The sequence below is a fragment of the Halyomorpha halys genome, unplaced genomic scaffold (assembly GCF_000696795.3).
Source record: "Halyomorpha halys isolate HHAL.00 unplaced genomic scaffold, Hhal_1.1 Scaffold60.1, whole genome shotgun sequence".
NCBI classification, from domain to species: domain Eukaryota; kingdom Metazoa; phylum Arthropoda; class Insecta; order Hemiptera; family Pentatomidae; genus Halyomorpha; species Halyomorpha halys.
The window spans coordinates 440,488-467,806 of NW_027112396.1; the positions used below are offsets into that span (position 1 = coordinate 440,488).

Below are 27,319 nucleotides of genomic sequence, written 5' to 3' on the forward strand. Positions count from 1 at the left end.
TTGTAAACTATTTTTGTTTCTATATAAGAAGATGGTCAGGGTTGCGGTCAAAAGTGAAACAAAAATAGTTTACAACTATTTATTTTCCGACGTTTCGCCCCACTTTGCAGGGCTTCATGAGGGCTGCTCAAATGAATCGGTTGAACAGCATTCGTTATGAAAACGTCGGAAAATAAATAGTTGTAAACTATTTTTGTTTCGCTTTTGACCGCAACCCTGACCATCTTCCTATATATCAATTCTTACAGTCAACTATATATACATATAGACTTTTATTATAATTGACAAACAGATCAGTCTCAAAGAAGAAATCAAATTATAGTAAAAGAATTCATTTGAGTATTTTTCTTTTCTCGTCTCCATTTTATTCGATTCTATATCTCTCCCTTTCACTTCTACAACTTTTCATGCTCCAAACTAGTAAACCATTTTCAGTAAAAGATTAGTTATATAAATATATGAGCCCGATCTAGAAACTCATGCCCCTATAGCATTCATTAGCCAACAATTTTAGCTATTAAATTCTAACAAACTTCACTCGGAAAAATATTTATTCGATCCTATAGCTCATAAAGTTATCATTAATATGTCATTAATATTTGTCTAAAGACATCTTTAGAAAATGTTTGTTGCCGTTTAATTTTCCATATCCTGATGCCACTTACTTAATTTCTCTAAAAAAAAGTCTTCAGTTTTTAACACTATAATTGTCTCCAAATTTTATAAGGGATTTGAAGGAATTCGCTGTCGTGTACTTTCTAATAGATTACACAGCACAATTTCCTCCTCATTCACATTGTTACATAAGAAGCCAGAAATAAACGTGCAGTAGGCATTTTCTTATTTCCCCGCTTTAATATTATCTGAGATTTAAGACATCCTTATATTTCATGCTTTACGATTTTCACTTGTAAATACGAACGTAATCGTATCAGCCACGGGAATAAGATGATACGCGGTCGGCGTTCCTTTGACTATTTCACAGCCGCTATTGCCGTATCCTATTTCGTTATCAAGGATTCTTTTTGTCCTTCCTTTCAATATGGACTTTCTATCGTGTTTTCGTATGTCGTAACGCGTCCCAACCGTCGAGGAGCTCTGAGGAAGAGAGAGATGAGCCAATGAGCGGAACAAGTAGTATAAGTCAGAGAAAAACTAACAATAAGACTGATTAACAGTAAGAATTAAAATGATATGCCCTTATTATTTATAAACTACTTAAACACTATTATTGACTTGAGTAATGTGATTAATGACTACAAATAAATTGAATGATTAATATTGATAAGTTTTTTTTTTTTCGGCCAAGACTCCCATTGGAGTCCTATACTGCCTAACCACGGTTGGGGGTCAAAGTTCTTCATTTTGTGGGACCGCCACTCAATGAAAAAAGTCAACTCTCCAGGCCGGATTCGAACCGGCACCGCCAATAGACATCAAATTGGAAAGACTGTGTCTTAACCATTGAGCTATGGGCGGCCCAAATATTGATAAGTTATTGATTTTCTTTTATTTAATATAATTTGAGGTTCTTGTTCGAGGTTCACTCGAGTTTAAAACAAGGCGATTCTATATTAGCAATCTCGTTTAATCTAATTCTAGAATACGTTATTAAAAAGTTTATGCACACCGAAAAAGATTTAACTTTAAGTGGTAAAATACCGGTTCTTGGGCTTGCTGAGGATTTGGTATAATTTAGTGAGGACAAGGAAACTACAAAACTATTCTAGCAAGAAACTAGGTCTCGAAATAAATCCGGGTAAAACAAAATATATGATTAGCAAAGGAAACGGGAGCTTTTTCGGTGATGTAGATTTAGAATGAAATACACTTGAACAGGTATATAGGTTTAAATATTTAGGTTATATGGTAACCAGAAAAAATGAAATTGATGAGGAAATAAAAGGGAGGTTAAATGCTTATTATTTTTTCAATTTCGAAATAACTTCAATCAAATAAACAAAAATTTATTTGCTTTTGGGTCACCTGGGGACCTGAATTTCAAATCGAAACGTCGGCAGAAATAAATATTTTTTTTGTTTATTTGCTGACCGCACCCAAACCATCTTCTCCTCATCACAAAGTTAGATTGCTGGCGTAATAGAGGTAAGATAAACAACTAACAATATGGAGAAAATGTTTAAAGTTTATTTGAACAGTATTAAGCTATTTAACAAAATAGGTATTGAAAAAAACACACATTATAAATGGTTAAATTGCTTCACTCTTCTCTTTCGGTGAAGTTTTCTAACGGCTTTTTTTGGAATCTCATACTGTCTCTACACTACTATCGTGACAGTTAAAACTTTTTTAAAGTGTTAGAATAGATTATTGTGAGAGAGGAGGGGGCAACCCATTGTCAATCGGCGAGGGGCAAGCTATAGTCAATCAGATTGGAAGAAGATAGTTGGGCGTATAAAATAGATTAGCAGAAGATAGTCCGGGTTGGGGTTAATAAAGCTATCAAAATAGTAACAAAATTCTATTTATCGTTAAACAACGTATCGCCCCACTTTGCTGGGCTTCGTCAGGGCTGATAAGAATGATGTTCTGGTGCCAACTGAGATGGTAATACTTGTTACTATTTTGATACCTTTATTGACCCTCACCCGGACTTTTATTTATTTAATGTGATTTACAACTGTACAAATAATAAATACAATAAGTAAATATGTTGCATGTTTCATATACAATTAAAAATCTTGGGAAGGAACCACCCATTGGTAGTACTTCAAGCATTAAGTTAAATTAGGAGGTCCCGTGGCCATCTTCTTTTCAGAGGCCTCGGAGGATTATCAGGGATTGTTAAGGATGAAAGATTAATAATTAATGGGTTAGGAAGGGTAAGGAGTTTGGAATGAAAAGACGCATATCTGTTTTGGCAAATCTGCAACGAATGGGATGTTAAGGTCTTTATGAATGAGTCTATTTGTAACGTAATAAGGAGCATCGAAGATTTTACGTAGGATTTTGGATTGTAAGGATTGGATGAGGGAGGAATTTGATGGTTTGATAGAGCCACAGAGCTCAATTCCATATGTCCAAATACTAATTAAAAATAGATAAAAAACAATATAAAAATACAATAAACACTAAAAGAAGGAAAAATAAGGGAAGTAAGAATAAAAGTCTAGAATGAACACAATATGTCAGCCACCTGAATGCAAGTAAACACAAAATGGAGTTGAAGGAGCAATGAGGAGTGGGGGAGGGAAGCGGTGGTTAATAAATACGTTAGGTTTGAAGGCAAAATGATATATAAAATAATGTTAACGTAGATTTTATTGCTGATTTGTTCAAACAGTAGAATAGTGGCTTGGTAAACGGTAAAATTATTCTCACCCAATTTCACGGTATTATTCATTTATGAACCAGAACCTCCTATGGGTTGTATTACAACACAATAATAATAATTATTGTGGCGAGGAGTGTTTGATAAATGAAAAACAGACCTCTTCTGTAAAATGTTCGCTGGTTCGGGATAAAACTGAGGCTCTGAAATAAATATAAAAAAAAAAAAAAAAATAATGAAGCAAATGAAATAATAGAAAATTACCTTCCAAGTGATACACAAAATATAAAGAAATGGAAATAAAAGAACTATCTTATTCAAAATTAAATGAATTATAAAGTAGTAAAAATATTTATATCAGTATAAAAATTAAACTTATTTTGGTTTTTATTGGAAAATAAATTGATAAAAATATGCCCATATCGACTATACCTCTAAGCAAAATATATCTCATCCAAGATGGCCGTTTTCGATGAGCTGGTGATGGGCGAGGGTCAATAGAAGAACGGTTCTCCAAAACCCAGGTTTACTCTAGAGTGGATAATCGGTGAAAAGGAGCCCAAAAAGAATCAGTCATCTTCAACACAACTTGATTGAAACAATGGCAGCATCTTGGTGAATAATTGGCTACTCCCTGTCACACAGCGCCAATGCCTCCTAAGTTGATCGCTCCAGCGCCTCCTAAATTCACTGCCCACTGCCTTATCCGACTTTTAGTACAAAAGCCCAAGAGGAGAAAAAAGGCAGTTATCTCACCCGAATTTTTTATTACTTTAATGAACCCTGATTATAATTACTAGTCAAAATTGATGAGTCTGCCAAGAATAGGTAGGGGGAAATAAAAAATGGTGGCTGTTTCAAAGCGATAAAAACAAACTAATTTTTCATTCGGAGCTCTATACCTTAAAAAGTAGGAACATCTCAAGAAAACCTAAGAGAACGTCATTTAAAGAAGAGTAAATTTGATAAAATATGAGCCCTAATAGAGCTGTTTAGGTTAAATAGTTTTCGAGATATAGCTTTTTAAAAAGCAACATTTCATAAAAAATGTATGGGACGTAATGAAAGATGTGTAGTTAGTGAATTTATTTTGAAAAATCTATATCTCAAAAACATTTGACGTACAGATGTCTATTTGCACTATAATTAAAGCTAGTTTAATGAGATATAATGAAGTTTTTGATGTTTATCTTCGTAGGAGTAATAGTTTACATGAAATTTGCTAAAATAAATTGATTTATAGTTGTTCGGACAATAAGTTTGATTAATGAAAAACTTCATTTCAGAAACCATTGGACGTACAGATGTCTGCCAGCGCAGATACTAATTAACAGATAATACTTAAACTTCTTTATAGTCCATTAAACTAACTTTAATTTGAGTGCTAATAGACATCTGTACGTCACATAGTTCCTGAGATATAGAATGCTCAAAATAAATTAACTAACAACTAATCTCTCAGCAAATTTTTAAGAAATTTTACTTTTTAAAAAGCTATATCTCGAGAACTATTGGACTTAAATAGCTCTTTTAGGGCTAATATTTTAACAAATTTACTCTCTTTTAAATAATGTTCTCTTAGATTTTCTAGTTGTTGTTGTTGTTGTCTGGGGCTTAGCAATACTTGGCAGACTCATCAATATTGACTATTAATTATACATAGTTTTTATTAATGTAATCAAAAATTGGGGTGAGATTACTGCCTTTTTTTCTTCCCGGCTCTTGTACTATTATACAGGCCCTGAACCACTGCCTTCAGTATTATTGTGCACATGTTACACCTCAACAATGTATTTATACACACGCACCACTAAACCTCCTTATGGTCCTTATTTCTATGTTACAAAATAAGATATACTTAATAAAAAAATAAACTTATAATTAATTAAATTCAAAAACCATTAGGAAAGTAAATTGAGTTAAATTAAAAAAAAAACTAAACTTTTGGGCTTTTACAATAATAATAATCTATAGTTTTGATAATAGCTAGGATACCTCTAAGGGAGACAGGCTCCTCAAGTAGGCTGTGGAAGCTGCCCTACGTGACTCCGGCCTCCACGGGTAGAACCCCTGCATCATTCCATTAGTCAACTCTTCCAATTGACATTCTGAAACTACCAAAGCTGTCAATATTAATAATTACTTTAATTTAGTATCAAATTTCATTTAAATATTTGATATTAACTTGGAAGTGATGAAACTATTCAGTCCCAACAAACGTCTATATAACCAATCTACATATATTATTTATTGTACAATATGCAATGTGATTGTATCTATATGTATTCTCGGACTCAGATGTTCTAACAATTGTCAAGTCAATATCAATATACCAGGATAGTGTACCATGTAATCCTCAAAGAATTTGATGAAGGAATAAAGTACCAGACCGAGAGGCCACCCGAAGCTTTGATGACTTGATGGTTTTACAGGAGACTCGGAGACACTACTCTGCGGAGGATAACCGCTCTTCACCGATTAGGCTGGTAGAAGCTGCCTGAGGAAGAGCATGGTAATAACTCAAGATATCAATGATTTCATAATTATTAGTTCGGCATGCCAAAGGAACAGGAGCCAATAACCAGGTGTAATAGATTGCAGTTTGGATTACAATAACGCATATTCCTATCAATCGCAATGTAAACCTGAACTCCGTGGATGCAACCAATGCCCCAATTCTGTAAGGAAGTATTGTTACTAAACCAACGGTTGTGCAAGGAGGTGATTTACTCATAATCATGCTCGACCGCCATTTGTACCCGATTAAGAGTACCCACTTTATGAGCCTGAGTGGATCCCGATGGGACTCATAGGATTGAGTCAAAATTTAGTGTGAAACAGAAAATAATTAATAATATTTTTTTCATTTTACTGGATTTCTGGCCATTGCTTAAAAATAATACGAGAAAATATGTTTTTTTAATAATCATTAGTTGTATGAAGAAAAAACATCGATAATCTCAAGTGTAACGACCGCTCACAATTTATTCGAATCTTCGATATCACACTGTCGTTTACTCATCTTATCTCTTCAATTGTAATGGAACCTGATAGATATCCAGAATCGACTGATCGGCTAAATCGATTTCGAATCTGATTAATTTATCTGTGACAAGTTGACGTTTCCTTTTTTCATGAAGAACTCGCCGAAAGACAGCTAACAATTCTATAACTCGCAATCTAATATTAATATTATCGTAGAATTATACAGGCACATATATCACACGCGAATAATGCATACGTGAAAAATGTATCAGTCGGTGACTAGAGTCAGGAACCTCAAGGTATATTCATAACTAAGTTCAGTTGATTAAATGATGTCTAGTTTTCTGATTTATTTAAACTTTGATATGTATTGGAAGACTTTCCTTTGTATGCAGGCTGTGCGGTAGAAATAGAAACGCCATATTTAAAGGATAATTTTGATTTTGTATCGATGAAGTCGATTTTCCGGGATTACTCAATTTTAGTGTAAAACCATGGATGCATTATAGTATCGATAACTGTCCTGTATGTAACTCCGAAGAAAAGGAAGACACTATTCACTCCTTGATAACCTGCCACAAGAACAGTGGAATTAAAATAAAATATTTTGGGTAGTGGACCTGCTCTCCAGAACAATTACTCAATTTATTAAAAGGATTTGATTGTAGAACCTCTTAACAACTATGTACGATGGGCTACACTGGAAGGAGCTCAGTTAGTTAACATGTGAGGATCAATGCCATACCACAGTTTGATATTATAATTTTGTTTCTTATCACATAAATACAATATTAGATTAATTATTCATTATATGATTGGTTGAGAGTGGTTTATTTTATTATCAACTTACACAATTTTGATCCTTTTTACTCTCAACCTTTATTCTTTAATAACTCCAACGTTTCGGCCCTCAGGCCATTCTCAAGGAGACCTTCAATATTGATGTCATTGTTTTTTAAATCTCAATTTGCAGGCTAATTGCCCATGTCACATATAACTTTTTTTATTGTATCCTTTTTTTTTTCATTTATTTGTTGATATTTACAACTGTATAAAAAAATACAACCAGTAAATTTGATCATAATTACATAGTGATATGATACAGGATGTAGAGAAACTACCCAGTAGTAGAACTCTAAAAACAGTTTACAATATAAGGTCACGAGGCCATCTTCTTTTCAGGCGCCTTGGAGGATTGCCAGGACTGGAAGAGGAAGCAAGGTTAGAAACGAGTGGGTTTGGGTGGTTAGTTATTATATCCTAAATTTAAAAATCCTTTTTTACAAACAACTTCTCCTCTCACTAAATATAGGTGAAGTTGTTTGTAAAAAAAAAAGGATTTTTAAATTTAGGATACAATAAAAAAAAGTTATAAGTGACATGGGCAAATAGCCTGCAAATTGAGATTTAACAAACAATGACATCAATACTGAAGGTCTCCTTGAGAATGGCCTGAGGGCCGAAACGTTGGACAGTTATTAAAATATAAATGTTGAGAGTAAAAAGGATCAAAATTGTGTAAATTAATAATTAAATACCATATTGTTTTTTAAATTGACTTGCAAAAAGCATTGTTTTTAAAGCATATAACTTTTACTTTTTTTTTTTTATAAGTAATGTTATTTATGTGTTTTAGTTAAAATTTCACACAGGCTTCGACAGATGGACATTTTTCCATTGGCTGTGTATTTTAATTATTTAAAATAGATCTATTATTTGTAATTAAATAGATTTTAAGAAAATGTATAGGAAGAGCGTATTTATGTATTTTAACACTCAAAATTTAAAGAAGAAATAAATGAAAAACAGAAGGAGACATCAGTAACAAAAACTTACTGCTCGGAAAGCGTCCTTAAATTTAATAGCTAAATTAATAAAAACAAAATATGAAACTATGTATTTTGGATTTCACAAAGAAAACGTTTTGTAAATTATAGCTAATAAAGTGTAAATTAGTTAAATAAAAAAAAACTGAAAATAATAATTTAAGTTATTGATCTCCTATTTTTATATTGTAGCTCAAATCATGGACCGCTGATCTATATCAATATGTAAAACTGGAGTGTTTGTTTACAAGTACGTACTATTTTTCGATTCGTAAAATTCTTTTGGCATTAGATAAACCATTCATCCATAAAGGCTTTCATTATTATTCATGCCGATCTGACTGGAATTGTAACATAACTGTCGGTCAATCTGGAAAACTATAAAAAAGAAGATTCATAAAAATCTCGCGGATCAAACCCGTGAGCTTGGCCCGTAATCTCGATTCGTGTTCTCAAGCAGCTTCCATCTTTATCCTTTAGAGGCTCGAATGTCCAATACAGATAGTCAAAACATTCCGTAGTTATTTTCAAATACCTTTAAGCTTGTTCTTTTCTTTGCGTAAGTGGATAGTACAAGAGGCGGGAAGAAAAAAACGCAGTTATCACACACCAATTTTTGATTACTTTAATGAAAACTAGGTATTTATAGGAACATTATTTAAAGAAGTGTAAATTTGCTGAAATATTAGCCCCAAAAGAGCTATTTACGCCCCATAGTTCTCGAGATATAGCTTTTTTGAAAGCAAAATTTCTTAAAAATCTACTGAAAAATTAGTAGTAAGTTAATTTATTTTGAGAATTTTATATCTCAGGAACTATGTGACGTCTGTACATCTGTATGTCTATTAGCACTCAAATTAAAGCTAGTTTAATGGACCATAAAGAAGTTTACGAACTTTACCTTCGTAGGAATAGAAGTTTTCATGATATTTGCTAAAATAAATTGATTCATAGTATAGTGGTTCGGATAATAAGTTTGATTAATGAAAAACTTCTTTTCATAAACCATTGGACGTACAGATGTCTGCCAGCGCTCAAATTAAAGCTATGTAAATTTACTACAATATAGTTGATTATGTTTATCTTTGTAGGAGTAGTAGTTTTTATGATATTTGACAAAATAAACTCACAAAATGTTAATTTCTAGTTGTTCGTTTAAAATGTTAAAGATAATATATCTCTAGATCCATAAGACGCACACATGTCTGCCAACACTCAAAATAAAGAAAATTTAACTTGCTATAAAGTAGTTTATGACACTTATCTTTGTAGGGGTAGTAGTTTTTATGATATTTACATATGAATATAAATTTGGCAAATGAAAATTTGTCCGAACAACTATAAATCAATTTATTAAAGCAAATATCATGAAAACTACTATTCCTTGGAAGGTAAAGGTCAAAAACTTCTTTATATTCCATTAAACTAGCTTTAATTTGAGTGCTAATAGAGATCTGTACGTCACATAGTTCCTGAGATATAGAATTCTCAAAATAAATTAACTAACTACTGATCTTTCAGTACGTCCCATACAACATTTTTATGAAATGTTGCTTTTTAAAAAGCTATATCTCAAAAACTATTTAACGTAAATAACTCTATTAGGGCTCATATTTTAGCAAATTTGCTCTTCTTTAAATGACCTTCTCTTAGGTCTTCTTGTGTTGTTCCTACTTTTTAAGATATAGAGCTCCGAATGAAAAATTAGTTTTTTTTATCGTTTTGAAACAGCCGCCATTTCTTAATCCCCTCTACCTATTCTTGACAGACTCATCAATTTTGACTAATAATTATACATAGTTTTCATTAAAGTAATCAAAAATTGGGGTGAGATAACTGCCCTTTTTTCTCCTCTTGGGCTCTTGTACTAGGACACGTTCCGACTTTGTAAAAGATCTTTGCCTTAATTGATATCATCATTGAAGATCCTAAATCGTGGAAGGCTAGTTCCGGTCGGGACAAGGCCATCAATGTTAGGCACGTTCACGCGAAACGCTATTTACATATCGATTTGTCGATTGTCGATGTGTTGCGCTATCCGACTATTGTTAGGGCTTTGATAGAGTCGTCATGGCAACGGCTCTACAGGTTTCTATGCCCTTTTCTCGGACTCTATTACACTTATCTTATCTATTTATTATTAAATGAAGGTTGAACTATTGATCGCATTTATAATTCACAAATACCGAGTTTTATATTAGTAGAAGAAAACTTTATATCTTAAACGCTAATGAAAATGAGAGAATAACGTCTTGAAATTAGTCATTAACAAAAATCAACGAGGTTCCATATCGATACCTTAATGTACAATTGTACTTGAAATTTTTAAATCATTCACTCCCAATAAAGGTCTGCTTCAAACCTAAAACTTATCACCTTCGTTTAGTTATCGATTAAAGACACTTGTAAAGCTAAAACATTCACTCATAATTAACTCATAGACCAATCAGTGAATGGTTAGAAAATGGCAAGATTGACTCGGGGTTTTGTTAGGTGGACTACAATAAAAGCACTGGAATATTATTGCAGAACAAAAGAGAAGAGTGGAAAGAAAAAGTCAGTGTATAATTTTTTTATATAAATATCTAGAAAACGGTGGGTCGTAGATTAAAACATCTCATATCAACAATTGAAAAGTATTGAATTTCTCACAAAATTATCCCTTTAAAAATAAAAATTGTTTTAATTAAATTTACCCCAGCAATATATTGATCTATATACAATATAAAATTTTCAATAAAATTTTGTTAAAATCAGTAAGGAAACACCTTGCTGAAAAATCTGATGATCGCTACTTTGAACTATGCCTGGTAATATGGTTCTAATAATGAGGAATATAATCATGTTGCAAAAGCAATGAGGTCTTAGAGACTAATCAATGTTTTAGATGGAGACTAGAGAAAGCGGAACTGCAGTCAGATGCTTCCGTTCTGTGACGGAAGTGGGATTTGCCAACTAGAAGGAGATACAGTAAGATCGAAGCGTTCCGAACGACGCCTACATCTTTCCCAGGGGGTTGATCCGTGACCGTTAGGAGTCACAATGAAAGTTGCATTATTGTGATGCAATTCCATTGGTGACTCCTGGCATGTTGCAATATGGCACAGAAGAAAATCTTATGCAAACTAACATAACGCGATCATCGTTGTTGAACTTTTTCTATTCAAAAATTACAACTTCAACAAGCGTGATGTAATTCCCTGTATAGAGCAAATAATAACATTCAACTTGTGAAAATGAATAATGATTTTCTTCTTAGAATATGAAACAAAAAATTATTTTTCTCCTGAACCTAACTTTACGGACTACAGGTGCACATGTTTAGCAATCAATTCCACCTGAAAAAAACAAAACAATGCAACTTATTACGAAAACCGAAAAATTTCAGGAACTCCCTGAGTTCCACCCAGCTTCATGCAGATACCTTTAATAGGGTAAAAATGTGGCGGTCAAAGGTGATTCTGATTGAATTAACACCTTGCACAACCGTTGATATAGTAACAGTACTTCCTTTCAAAGTAATGTGCTCCTGACCATTCATGACTTGAAACGGTACTGATTTAATTTTTTTTTCATCGAAATATATATAAACACAGATTACACAGTAACACAAAAAAAAAATATCAATATCAAACTTAATCCAAAATTGACTGTCCAACTTTAATATGCATGTATCGATATCTTCGCACTCTGGACCTACCATGCTTTTGGAATCCTATAATCCCGCCTTTTTCACATCACTTCTTCTAGCAGCTGACCTCCTTTACTCTCCTCCCTCCAAAATGTGAGAGGATTTGATATGGATAAATCGTAAAACAAACCTATTACGACTCAAAATAATCTATACCTAGAATTGCATTCCATCTTTTTGTAACTGCAGACTCAATATCTTATATATTAGAGATTAACCTTCGAAATTCCTCATCCATATTTAAAGTATAAAGCTCATAAAATCTTCATTGGACATGGAATTAAGCCTCCATGGCAGAGCATTTCAAACCTCAAACTGTTTTCAATAAATAACCACATTGCTGAAGAACTAAATGAACTCAGGCGAGATACCAAACACGCAACATTAGCGCCTCAATTAAATATTTTTGGAACTAATCGATTATTCGATAAACTGCCTGTCAGGTTTCTTATTTTGTAATAAATAAAGGCACATTATTTATTGTTGAATCAATTATATCTGGTATTGTATATTTATCCATCATAAAAAGAAAATGAGGAAGGAATCATGGTTCATGTCAATATAAAGTATTTTTAAGAAAAGTTAATTTTTATATGAAGAGCTTTACAAAAAAAAAAATAAAGAAAAATTCCAATTAGGATAAAAAATAAAAACTACTAAGAGGCTGCTTTATGACTGATCAAACAGCATTTTACAAGAGAGAAATACATTAGGTTTCTACAATACACAACATATCCATCAATCCATGATTGGACATATACATATATATAAACAGTAAAGTAAACAATGTAAAGTCAAACCAAAGACATAATAGATTCCCCAGTAGATCAGTTTGTACAAAGGAACACGTAAATTTAAAAAAAAAAAAATTAATATATAAACTTAATGATCGTTTACTGGAAGAGTCTTATGGAATTAAACTGGATTTAGTGAATGACACAATTCTTCCTTATTAAAACACAATAATTTATTTCATTTCATTAGCAACGTTTCGGGAGATTTCCCCCATCTTCAGGCTGTTGTTACACAGTCATGAGACTGTTGTTACACACCAGAATATAACAATATGATTATGAATGAAGACCAAGAATAATATTAATATAAAATTCTTGCAAAATCTACGATTTGTGCTGCAGCATGATTGTGTAACAACAGTCTGAAGATGGGGGAAATCTCCCGAAACGTTTCTGATGATATGAAATAAATTATTTTGTTTTAATAAGGAAGAATTGTGTCATTCACTAAATCCAGTTTAATTAATATATAGATTTATAAAAAACAAAACAAAAAGTTAGAAGAAATACTTCAATAAATAGATAGGTTAAAAGAAATAATTTAATGGATAAATAAGTTAAGGGAATACATAAGTTAAAATACAAATCGACAGGTCCAAAGACTAAAAAAAATAAAACAATGAATAACCTCAGAGCTTATTCCCATGCAGGTGATGATGTATGATCCCCAGGGAGTCCAAAATAATACAACTGTTCATGTATTATTTATTTCAATATAGTGTAATAAATATAAATATATTGTACTTCCTTTTCTTTTATAAATGTTCAAGCTTTCGACTTAGACTCACAAAGTGATAAATAAAAACTTTTTTTATATAATAGAGAGATATTATTTTAAAAATGTTTTTTATAGGTTTATTTAACGTTTTCTGAAGTATTGCTATTAAAAAATTATATTATCATAACTCAATATTTCTAAAAAAAGTTTTGTTTTTTTTCTCTTTCACGTAGACCTCATAAATTATTATAAAAATAAATAAATAATGTAGATCCTCAAATGGAATGCAGGTAATGTTTTGCAGGACTTAGATGGATGACATGAATGCAGCTTACTATGAAATCTTGTTATGTAACTGAGATCGTTCTCAAGCTTATGGGTGCTCTCAGTTAGATAAAGGCACTTGCACCAGTGTACCAGTTATGGACACTTTAAAATTGACAATCAAATTTCATTTGTTAACCCTGAAAATAAAAGGTTTTTTTTTTTTTTTTTTTTTTTGTAGACTCTTTTAAAGCCTATTACGATAACGACTATTTTAAACTCATAATCAGATTACAAATTTAATATTGTTATTTGATTTAGTATCCATATTTAAAAAAAAAAAGAGGATTAATAGGTTAATTCCAAAAAATATTTTTAAGGTTAATCTGGACATACGGAGTTGAGCTTTGGGGCTCCACTAAACCTTCGAATTTCTCTCGTATGCAATCATTACAATCCGAAATTCTCCGAAAAATCCTCAATGCTCCTTAGTTTATAACAAATAATATCATCCATAAAGACCTTAATGTTCCATATGTAGCCGATCTAGTCCGAACCAGACATCAATTCTTCCGTTATTTAGGGAGTTAACCTAACCAACCAAACCCACAGATTTCTATCCTTGCTAACTCTTCCATTCCTATTACATCAAATTTACTGGATGTATTTTTATGTGAATACAGTTTTAAATATCATTAAACAAATAATTTTTAAAAAATTAAGGTTTGTTTATTCTGAATCAGTTAGAGAATCTAAAGACTGGAATATTTTTTAAAAAAGACTTATATTACAAAAAAAACTGTAATGTAAGATAAGTAAGGAGAGATGAGACATGTCGCAACTCAGATGATTAATGTAGCCCAGTGCATAATTCACGATACAGGCCAGTCCTTGAGTGAATTTAGTGAGTAGATATTGTACTGGGGTAAATAGTGATTTTTTTATAAAACAGTATGTAACCCTGTTCTATCCAGAGTACAACACCAATACAGTTAGCCATACATAAGATGTCAAAAAGTTGGAATTAACAGAATCTGTGGTCTGAGGTACCTCCCCCACATTTCTAATCCCTGGGGTGACCCAAGCGGAAGCCACAAGCCAATGCCACTTATTCAAAATATTACAAAAAAAGAAAAAAAAAATTAAAATTAAAAAAACAAATGTACAGAGTATTCCAGCAGTTACACTGCTCTGTTTTTCTTCCTTTTCTGATTATTCACCAGTTCAACGAATAATTGTCCCGACTCATATTTTTTCATAGTTCAGCAATGGTGCCGCAAAATTTTCAATGCACAACAAGGGTGGTGTATTTTTTTTCCCCAAAATATTTCGAGAACCATTGACATAAACATTAAAAGGCAATTGGATTTTAGTAAAGTTATAAAACCATTAAATTCAATTAAAGATTGACTTATATAAATTTAAATTATATCTATGTACCTCTCATTATTTATATATATATATTTTTTTAATTACCTATGCATTTAAAATTTGTTCTGAATTAATTTATTTATATATTTAATATTAGCATTTTTTGTAAGTGTATTTAAATTTTTCTTAATTTTTATATTTAATTATTTGTTTTTATGTTATTGTATATCTACGTGTCCAACATTTATTAGAAATTTTATATGTTGGTGGTCTTTTCCCGCTTAAATATATAAATAAGTTTTATTATATGTCTAACCCTTTTTTATGGATTTCTTGTCGATTGATACTTTTCACTGTGCGATTTATATATTTTTTCAATAATTTACTTTGTTGTGAATAGGTAGTTTATTGGTAAGGCTATGTGCTACAAGCTCCAAGGACTCAGGTTCAAATCAAGCAGTGACAGATAATTATTTTCTGTTTCACTATGGTATAGCAGTCAGCCTTGTGAGTTCGGGAACCCTCATACAGAGGATACTCTTAATTGGGTAAAAATCTGGCATTCCAGTATGATTCTGATCACCTCCTAGTTCAACCGTTAGTCTAGTAATAGTACTTCCTTACCAAGTACTGAGCCTCAGCAGGAGTACAGATTTTTTTATTTAATCTGCTTGTTTCATTTTTATATATATTTTCGCATCATTTTTAACAACACCACTGTTTATTTTTATTTCTTTCTATCTTATTCTCATAGTCTGTTTTTAGCCCTGCTGAAGGGGCTCCTGCGACGAGGGGCGAAACGTTGTCTCATATTAGTATATATTTAGATATACTATGTACTATTTGAGTTATTTTCACCGAACTCAGATCATCTATCTTCCTTCTCTATAAATAAATTTATATTCTATAAATTTTCTATACGAAATTAAGAATAAAGTGAAAATTAACAAATTGTTGAAATTTAATAAAGTTAATTTGTTTTCTTTTCAGGGTGTTTTGTTAACTTCGTTGCTTCAATATTTTATTTTAATTAATGTTACATCAGTAACGGACTGTAGCCAGTTTCGGACTGTCCCTCCATCGTCTGGTGTTGATGTAATATAAAATCACTTTGTAATTATTCTAAAAATAGTTATAAAAAATGATATATTTAAAGATCATTAATAATCTGGAAATATTTTTAAATAAAATCTTCTTTTTAATTATATTTTTTACATTGATAATTATACATATTTTTTTCATTATAGTTTTGTCTTGCGTTTTTCTTTATATTAAAGTTATTCTTCATCACTATCATTAGATAGTCATTTAGTGACCAATTTTTGTGTGATTTCCAATCATAATTTTATAGAATTTCTATACAGTGACCCTTTTATAAACTATGTTCATATTTTTTTAGGACAATAGAAGGGGTAGATAAAGAGTTTAAGTTACAAAAAGTAAATTTTAATAAAACTAGGTTCAATTTTTTTTGTTGGAGCTTGTTATATTTTGAAGTTTATATATACCCTTCTACACCTAGCTATCTCAGTTATTAATTGGATTTTGAGGTTAGAGTACCTCACACTAGCTTGATAGGCACCCCCATTCATCCACACTAAAGATTCAAAAATCTTAGATAGCCTCTTCATCCACTTACCCCTTCCATTAATAAATATTTTATCTAATAACACTTCGTAACTAGTTTTAGAATCAACTGAAAATGGATGAGCAGTCGGAGATGTTGGAAGGAATATTATATTATGTAAAATTAATAAAAATAATACTTTTGATTTACTAAATTACCATATCTGCCTGTAGTTTAACTTAATTCCATTTAGTGATTCGTTATATTAGGATTAAAATTAACTATATATGTGTCTGTGTGTGTATGTGTAAAGGTGTGTTTAATTATATATATTATTTTCTTAGATATACTTAGATCCTTATTTTTATCTATTCTTATATCATTTTGTTTTATTGTATCCTTAAGCTGCTCTTTAGTTTTAATTCTCCTTTCTTTATTGTATCCTTATTCTTTTTTATATTAAATATCATGTTACATATTGCATATATTATTATATGTAGTATAATACTATATTTATTGTATCATACATATTAATCATAAGTGAACTAAAAAATTTCATTGATTTTTATCATTTCTGTGTGTTATTTTGGCACAGTTAGATGTGGTTATTTGGTCAAACCATATATGATAAAATTTTCTAAATAAGTTAAAAAAAAAAGCTTCAAGTAAACAGGCTGATGAATATTCTAGAAAAGAAAACAAAAGAGAAAGAGTTATGAATCGCTTTCCAATATATGAAAATGACTTAATTTTTCGTTTCCTTAAAAAATCAAACTCTGCTAAATTTATCTTCATATTTTTTCATAAGAAACTGTAATACGTTACGGAGTAAAATATCACCAAGTTAAAAAAAAAATCATTAGCAAATATATAGTTATATAAAGAATCGTCATTTAAAAGTGAAAAAGATATCCGTTGGGTTGCCTTTACGTCATTACCACAAATATAATAGGTTGTAATAATATCGAAAGGATTGTGATAACGTTAAGTTAAATTAAAGCAAACCATTGTAGAGGTTGGCAACATGACCTTGGCAAGGGTAACGTGTTTATCTGGAAATCGATTCTTTGACCTCTCGGCCTATTCTCGGCTAATCGATATTAATTTAATTCAGAGTGTTTTGAATGATTGGCAAAAACAATTTAATCTAAGTGCCATAACAGACCCATCAGTGGAGAACACTATTGAAGAACCACTTCCCATTCATCTATACACCGACCGACAGCACGCACAAAGCGTCACGAATCGATCCAGTCCATCTTGAGGCACGTTAATGGCACTGCAATAAAAGTCGATTTGGTTTATCGAAAATAATTGAATCGATTATAGTTACCTGTGTGATATCCCTCCGCGGTGTCCGACACTCGACTCAGTCCTTCTTATTCTTCTGTTCGGACAATCGATAACTGCGCATGTGACCTCTACTTGAAGCAATTATACCACAACAGGTGGCCTTTCTTATCTTCCGCGTCAAGAACTTGAGGATCTCTATGGGCAACGGATGTCTTCTCAGTATGAATTAGCACACCAGAAAATTAACAAGAGTAAATAGCATATTTTTTTAAGTCCCTTCGCCGAAGATGGAACGAAGATGGGCGTGAAACACGCAACTAGCTAAAAGTTTTTTGTTTACAAACAGACGATCTTAGACGATACTATTCCGAACATTAATTTATTATTTTGGTTAATATTAAATGTTATTTATTCATCTATTAGTATTGGATGTCAGGTTAGTTCGTAAGAAGAGCCCTACACAAATTAAATCAATATCTCATCGAACAAATAATTATGAAAACTTATTTGATTAGATTAAAATATGTACCGCTACAATCCATGAAAGGTCAGGGGTTCAGTACTTTCTAAGGAAGTACTGTCACTAGACCAACGGTTGTGCAAGGAGGTGATTTGGTTAGAAATCTCATTTGATTAAAAATGGATATTGAAAATGGATCAATCCTTGAATTTAAATTTTTTTTTAATATCACAATTTTTCCTTAGTACCAATCCGTGTCCTGCATAACATATCCAACGCTAGAGGTTCAAGTACACCAGTGCAAAAAACTCCCGAGGTACGGGACGCTGGGAAGGATTTCGAAAATTGCAAGCTTTGAGGGAAATATTCCTGCCCTATCCTACAAGCGAAAACGGCAGATAGTGAAAGAAAAAGTAACATTGTGCCTTGTTCAGTTGAGAAAATGTCCTCAGAATTTTAGGTTACTGTTTATAATTACAGGAGTTACTATTTATTACTAATAATTGGTACTATTTATTATTAATGTTGGTTTTTCGCACCTGCTAACTCTTGTGTTTTCTTCCATTAAGTAAGGCTGGTGTCCAACACAGTTAATTTTTTTTCCTTGACCATTGTTTAATTCTCATTTAGAGAGTTTACTGTATGTTTTATAATTCTTTTTCACCCAGTCTTTTATTTGTCATTATTTCCGTTTTCATTAGTCTTTTAACTTTTTGTAATTTTGCTTTTTACTGAACATTTTAATATAATTTCTTTTAATTTATTTTGTTCATTTCTATTTAGATTTTTTATTCCATGTTATTAGTTTGTATATTTTTTAGCCCTGATGAAGCACTCCAAAGTGGGACGACACTTTGGCTCACAATAAATATTTTTATTAATATTTGTGTTTTTTTGACCAGACCCAGACCAACTTTCTTTTATATTTATAGTTAAGTTTGATAGAATCGTATTATTACAATAGGACTAAGACCATAGGTTCAAGATTAGATCATCCTTTTCACATAGGCCGATAACACATGTGTGCTCGCTGTTAATAATAACCCTTTAATTGCATGCCAAACTCTCCAATCCCATATCACAGCCCTCGAAGAATGGTATCATAATTGGAGGATTAAAATAAATCCCAACAAATCCCATCAAATAACCTTTAACCTAGTCGCAAACCTACTGATTTCCCTACAGTATACTTCAATAATATTGCCCTTACCCCTGTAGAACAGATCCACTACCTTGGACTACATCTGGAGAAGCGACTAACCTGGAATCCTCACACAAGACAGAAAATATAGGAAACTGCACGTCGATTCCGACTATTATAGTACTTACTAGACAAACGGTCTAAATTTCCAATTAATTACAAGACTGATTTATATGACAATAATCAGGCCTTACCTGGACGGACATACGGAGTTGAGCTTTGCGAGCCGCTAAGTGGAGCCCACTAAACCTTCGAAATTCTCTCGTATCCAATCCTTACAAATCATCCGCAAAGAACTTTTCCATTTGTAACCTATCTAGCCCGAACCAGATATCAATCCTTCCATTACAAATTCCCTAACCACTCAAACCCATTAGTTTCTAACCTTGCTTCCTCTTTCATACAGAACAATCCTCCGAGGCGTCTGGAAAGAAGATGGCTTCGAGACCTTATATTGTAAAAATTTTTTTTGCAGTGCTACAAATGGGGAGTTTCTCTACCATGCGTATACCTACCATTATGATATTATTTCAAATTTACTAGATGTATTTTATGTACAGTTGTAAATATCACTAAATAATTTTTTTAAAAAAAAGGTTAAGTAATATTGTTTTTAATAAATGATAGGAGTGTTTAAATTACAATAAATATTTATATTTTTACCAAGCAGTGACAAATATAGGTCATTAAACTTAAAACTGGCAATTTAATTTTAAACTAATATTATTTATTAGTTTGTTGTTTCACAAAACATATTTTTCATAATTTTGACCATAATTAGACATGGAGAGAATGGACTGTAAATTTTTAAAGTTAATGTGACGATTTCAAACGTTTGAGATATGCTAATTCACAACTGATAATACTTTTTAAATTGTTGATAATGAGTTCATAATAAATGCTTTTTATAAAATATTGTCCTTTATGATGGCCTCAATAACATCTCAGAAGGAAAGAGATATTGCGAAAGAGAGGCGAAAACAGACGGACGCAGCAAAATCGTGTCAGCTGGGAACCGTTCGCATGTGCAGGGAAGTATTGGTCGCTCAGTCAAATTCTTCCATGTTATTATATCCCCCGTCCCGCAGCATACAGAGCTCAACAGTAGGATAGATTGTGTTAGGCTCTAATTAATTTACAGGAAGAAATATTTAGAAACTAAAACATATTTATTTACAAAGTTGTCTCATAGGTTGTCCTCTGACAATTCTATTCGAGAACTTCTCTAGATGAGAACAGATCAGTCTGTGACTACTTAAAACTTTTCTAATGTATTAAGTATGCCATGAGGTGTGGAGTGAGATAGGAAATTGGGAAGAAGGGGTTGTACCAAATTGTTAGGGTTGAAGTATCCAAGATTTTTTTATGTTTTCAGGAAATTGGAATAAATAGAACCAAGACTATCAACACATTACCATACGATGTATAAAATTATTATAAGAGGTTGTTGTAACTTACTGCAGTTCTGGAAAATATGACATTCAAGTGACCAGTTCTCAGCTATGCACTAAAAGGCAAGATTTCTGAACACCTTTTTTAAAAAGACACGAGTACTGATGTAATAAAGGGAACTAACTGTAGACTCGTTCGTCCCTCCTAAGTCCCTAATCTTTGTATAGTAATTTTTTAAATATTTTATTTATAAATTTATATCATTAAAATATTGTAGTCACCGGCTGCTATACAATAACTCGAACCCCGTACGATTTCTACCGGAATTCTTAAATCTGGACACTTATACCATCCTTGAACTGTCGATAAAAACGATGAACACTGGAAATGTTGTTGTAATATGTCAGGATTATAATATGTTTAGGGGGCCATCTTTGTATAGAATACAACCCAAAGCGCAATAAAATATCATTAAATAATTAAAGGCGATAAAAATAACCAGAAAAAGAAATAGGCAATTTAATCGAAGTTTCATTAAAATCATAAATTCATTTAAAGTTTTTCTAAAGAAGATAGAGGTCTACCGCATCACAAGTGGAGAAACATTTGAAGAAGACGAGAATGTCATGAATGCCAATGTTGGACTCACAGCGATTGTGTTTATATTGCATACATAAGATGAACATTACGATCATGAAGTCTGTCAGGGGCCAACAAATATTTGAATATTATTAATAACAGGCCTATGAGGAAATACGTGCAGGCAACCCATCTATACTGTAATCAAAAATTCAAGGCCAGAGTAATTTAAAAAGTTTGTTATTAAAAACGAACATAAATAATAATTTTAATTAGTATGACGGAAGGAGTTCCTAAATTTACACACATGTTGTTTCAAGTATGATTTTTCAAAATCCTGAAGTAAATGTTAGTTCGCTAGATTTTTATCACAAACATTGTCCGGTGGAAAAGATTACTTTCCTCATACAATGCATTGTAGCCATAATAATTTATTAAATTAATTAGTAAATTCTAATATATTTTAAATTTATTGACAATATATCAGGCACTGTATATAAAAAAAATAATAATAACTTAAAATTTCTCCACATTCAGTTTGACTTTTACGGTTTTGTTAAAATCAATGTAGTGCCATATTCGAAATTGCGAATTCGAAGGTGCCGAGACGAAATTCAATTATTATTTTTAGATAAATTGTAAACAACAACGTTTTTCCTCCCCACCTCCCCCCATTAATACTTGAATATAGATATGAACGAAACCGTGAATAAAAAAAAAAATTATCAGCATTTCTAATCGCTTAGTATACTGCACACATTCCTCATACATCCAAAATATTGAATGCCTTTCGTATTCAATCCTTACAATCCAAAATCCTCAATGCCCCTTACTTTGTCACTAATAAAATCATACATAAAGACCTTAATGTTCCCTATGTAACCGATCTAGCCCGAAACAGATATGACTCCTTCCAATATAAACTCCCTAACCACTCAAACCCCCTACATTCTAACCTTACATCCTCTTCCATTCCTGACAATCCTCCTAGGCGCCTGAAAAGAAGATGAGACCTGCTAATGTAAAATGTCACTAGATTGCTAACAATGTGTAGTTTCTACACGCCTGTAACACTCCAATTAAACTGAGATCAGATTTACTGAATGTATTATAATGTACAGTTGTAAATAGCAATAAATAAATATTAAAAAAATATATGCATTGAAATAAAAAACCTTAACTTGATCAGTATAGACTAGCTAATACGACAAAGTTTAGACAGGAGATAATGCAGTATACAAAAACCAGATAGAACGGACAGGGCCCTGTTTCATAATGAAAGCTAATAGTATTAGTTCAAAATACAAGTATATAAATAACGTGTTAATTACACTAATACTTATTTTTTTTTTCATAATAGGGAGGACTATTAGTGATATTACAGGAGTTAAAAAGTACTGAAATACAAGTTACTATTGTACAAGTCAGTGTAATTGTATTAAGTTAAATTGATAAGACTAATAGTATTAGTTTGTACTTTATTATGAAAAAGGTTCCAGGATGTAAAACCATTCTGAACCAACATACTATAAATCACACAACTTAACCACTTAACATACAGGCCTATAAGTTTATCGGGGACTGTACGCCTGAGTATAGAAACCACTTTACCATTCCTTGCTAAGCACGAATTACAATCAACATATTACATTACAAAAACAAAACAAAATATGTATCCTCTGAATGATTTGCGAATTTCGTGAAACATTTCCCGAAAAACGATGAGCTCCTCGTTGGATAGGCAATCAGGAAGTCGGCCGCTGACCTTTCCAGTCAAAGACAATCGTATCAATGATTCAGGAGGCCACTTAGCATCCCGATTTCCTTAGCTTTGTATTGACCACTAAATAATTATCCAGACGGCCGAGGCACAGCGATTTAGCTATATTTAGCCAATGAACCTCCCCCCCAGTCATCAACTTTCCCGATGTCGGTAATAATAAATATGGCTACAAAGTTGAATCACCTTTCTATATTCTGTTTCCATTCATCTACATTCTATTGATATCCAACTGAAATGTAATATCGAATAAAAAAAATCGAAGGCTGCTATCGATAGTAGTGTCCGTTTCCTCTATGGAGAGCCACTTCCTCCTGAAGAAGATTCTCCTAGCGAAAGCGAAACCGCTTTTACCCTGACACTGACATTGAAGGATCTACCTTGGAGAAGAAAAAAAACATGTATTATAAATAATCTGAAGCCGAAGCGTACCGAATCTCGAAGAAAGTCATGCGGCACTACAGAGAACGCTATTATGGAAATGTACATCTGTTCAATATATCTTTGCTGTTCCAGAAACATAAGACAATAATATATATATTGCCAACGAGGTCAGTAAAGAACACAAATAAGTAAAAACTTATTTATGAGTGCCAACGTTTCGGCCAGAATTTCAAGCTAAGTTACTCAACAAAACACTAGTTAACAACCATAATGAATGAGAGAGATTACAGAATCATTAAAAAACAGCTAACATTACAGATACAAAATAGTATTGAAAGACATTTATAGTCTAAGTATTATAAAAAGATAAAGGCTGTATGAGAAAAGTGTGTAATACTTTAAGACTATAATTATAATATATTATAATTCTTAGACTATACTACATGTCTTTCAATACTATTTTGTATTTATAATGCTCTTATTCATTATTCTTGTTTGAGAGTGGTTTAGTTTATTCTTAATTTAAAACAAATTTGATCCCTTTTTTTTCTCTCAACTTTAATCTTTACAACTTTTCCGACGTTTCGACCCTCAGGCCATTCTCAAGGATACCACTTTAAATATTGATGTCATTTCTTTTTTCAAATCTTAAAAATGCAGGCTAATTTCCTTTGTCCCATATAACCTTTTCTATATAATTTTTTTCTTAGATTTAAACTTTCACAAACCACTTCTCTTCTTTCCTTCATTTACATTTGCAAACTTAAAACCAAATCATTTTTTTTTTTTAGTTTTTTCTTTTATTAAATTTTTATTTATTTCCGATAAAGGGTCTATCCCCAACCTTCTATATGTATTATCTTCATTTAGGATGTTTTCCATTTTCAATTTATAATCTTCTTTTTTCATTATAGCCACCCTTTTTTGTTTTATCAGATTTTATGATCCATAGGTCTGGATTTTTCTTTTTAAATTGCAAAAGAGATTTTATATCATTTTGCCATAATTCTAATAGTTTATTTTCTTTATTATTATTCCTCCTATTTTTATCAATATAGTTACTTATTTTTCTTATTATATTGTTTCTTGGACTATTTTTGTGATTTTCACGTGTCTCCATGTTTCTAAGAATTATTTCTACATCTGTTATCAATATGATTACGTTTTATAATGATGTTTTTTGGAAATATGTTAACGTTAGCACCTAGACTTAGAACATTTATAATATTATTATTTAAGGTTCTGTTTTAAGTTTGCAAATGTAAATGAAGGAAAGAAGAGAAGTGGTTTGTAAAAGTTTAAACCTAAGAAAAAATTATATAGAAAAGGTTATATGGGACAAAGGCAATTAGCCTGCATTTTTAAGATTTGAAAAAAGAAAATGACATCAATATGAAGGTATCCTTGAGAATGGCCTGAGGGTCGAAACGTCGGAAAAGTTGTAAAGAATAAAGTTGAGAGAAAAAAAAGGATCAAATTTATTTTAAATTAAGAATATAGTATATATATCCCCTTTCTTATTTGCTTGAACTGGATTTCAACAGACAGATGAAAATAAAATATTACACAGTAATCACTAAAAATTGCTGTACCTTTTTTTATATAATGTACCTTTTTCGGGTTATTTTACTAGATTATTTTAATCTGTGATCAATATTATTTAATTTTTTATCTTTATTTACATATTTTTATAATGAAGTTATGTAATTGTTTATTTGATTATATAAAATTATTGAATCACTCTCCGGCAAAGGGATAATCCATTTTCATAGTACTTTTTCTCGATGCTACTTTATTTGTATGTTTTAAATAAAATTACTTATTTTTAATTATTATATCAGTGATAACATACAACAAGGAGTCTTTTAGGATCAACATACCAAGAATAAATAAAAAAATTGTAAAATTAGGGGATACTAATGACAGTTTCTGAGGACCATCCTATACCTGTAAAATCATTATCAAATAAGAAAAAAAAAATTGGCCCAGTAACCTCGGAGGCTGAAAGTGCCGAGATTGTCAGGACATTACCTACGCAGTCTCGGTTCAGAAGTGGCGACGGTTCGAATCCGGCCTGGGTTGGTTAAAATTCACTAGTGGTGGAATAGATCTCGACCCCCTCCCCCCCCCCCGGGTAGTAACCTGTAGAGTTCGGCTCCATATACCAGAAATGACCCAGGAAGAGGGAAAAAGAAAACAAAAAAGATGGATTTTTTTCGGCCCCACATCTGCTACGGAAATCTCAAATTACTCTACTTACAATATACGATTTTTAAAATAATAAAATAAACGTACTAATATATTCTCTTACCTAGGTCTGTTTAAAGGGTTCATACTAACAATACACGTATTGTGCATTAAATTAGTTAATAACTCGACCATTTTCCTCACCTTCAAGGCAACGCTAAATAGTAAGTGAATCATAAATGAAAAAAACTTTATTTATTTGAAGAAATTTCCATTTTATTTTTATTTATTTATCTTTACAGTTAAAACTCTGTTGGTAATGTATGATTATTAATTATTCACTATAACTAAAAATATTTAACATCATAATATCATATATAATAACATCATAAAAAAAAAAACAATAAATAAATCTGTACCACTACAACCTATGCAGGGGCAGGGTTCAGTACTTAGTAAGGGAGTACTGTTAATAAACCAACGGTTGTGCAAGGAGGTGATTTCGTTGGAATCACGCTTTACCACCAGATATTAATAAAGGTTACCCATTTTGCGAGGCTGGGTGGACCCCGGAGGACTCCCCAAACTCACAGGGTTAACTCATGTCAGCAGTAATAGAATAAATAATTATCTATCACAGCCGGATTCGAACCCCTATCCTTGGAGTTAGTAGCACACTGAGCCATGCACTCCCCAAAAAAACATAATGTATTAACAAAATAGAATTATTAGCGAAATAATTAAGTGGTGAGTGTACATTCTGTGTAGCCCTGACAATAAATACTCTTATCTCTTCCAACAGAGGACAAACTAGTCAAAGGCTTTCCCAACGACTCACCTCCATTCATCAAAGGAAAAGTTCTACCACACGATCCTCTCGCTCCTTTAGAATTGTGGATTTCCAATACTTTTGAGTCCTCCTAAAGGCCCTCTGCCAAGCGATGACCTCGACAATATCTTCTTCTTTTTTTATCTTCATCCGATGTAAAAGTATCTCGATAACCTGTAAACTGTCGTTCAGTCTTATGGAATATACACATCGAATCCAACAACTCAAAATTCACTCACAAGCGCTATGAACGCTAAACATCCTATACTCTTCCAATTATAATCAAATTTTAATGATTTTAATTATTGGACCTGTGTGGCAGATTGTAATATCTATCAATAAATAAATCTAATTAATTAGAAAAAAAAAAAAATTATTGGAGAAGTTTGTCCGGGGGTGCGGTCAGCAAACAACAACATAAATAAACAAAACCAAATTTATTTATTTTATGCCGACGTTTCGACCTGAGTTTAAGGTCTTCATCAGAGCTATAGAACAAAAGAGATAACAACAACATTTAGAGCAATATACAATTGAAAAGGAATAGTATACAATCAAATTTAGAATTATACAAAATATTGAATTAAATCATAAATGATAAAAAATTGATAACTAATAATTGAATAGTACAAAATTTTAATTGATTGATATTCGTGGAATTGTATAGTAGTAAATTGAAAACAGTGACAGATGAAATATAATATCA

The 27,319-nt window shown here is 31.7% G+C and overlaps 1 protein-coding gene across 1 annotated transcript in view; it reads right to left on the reverse strand.

Moving 5' to 3' along the window:
• LOC106692555 (probable E3 ubiquitin-protein ligase HECTD2) overlaps positions 1–17,905 on the reverse strand; it is a 124,901-nt gene extending 106,996 nt beyond the window's left edge. The window contains exons 1-2 of the mRNA XM_024359870.2: positions 17,842–17,905; positions 5,288–5,406 (exon numbers count right to left, since the gene is read on the reverse strand). Coding sequence (XP_024215638.1) covers positions 5,288–5,371 — 84 coding nt within the window. The 5' untranslated portion in view covers positions 5,372–5,406; positions 17,842–17,905. The remainder of the gene's footprint in view (positions 1–5,287; positions 5,407–17,841) is intronic.
• Between the last annotated feature and the right edge of the window lie 9,414 nt (positions 17,906–27,319).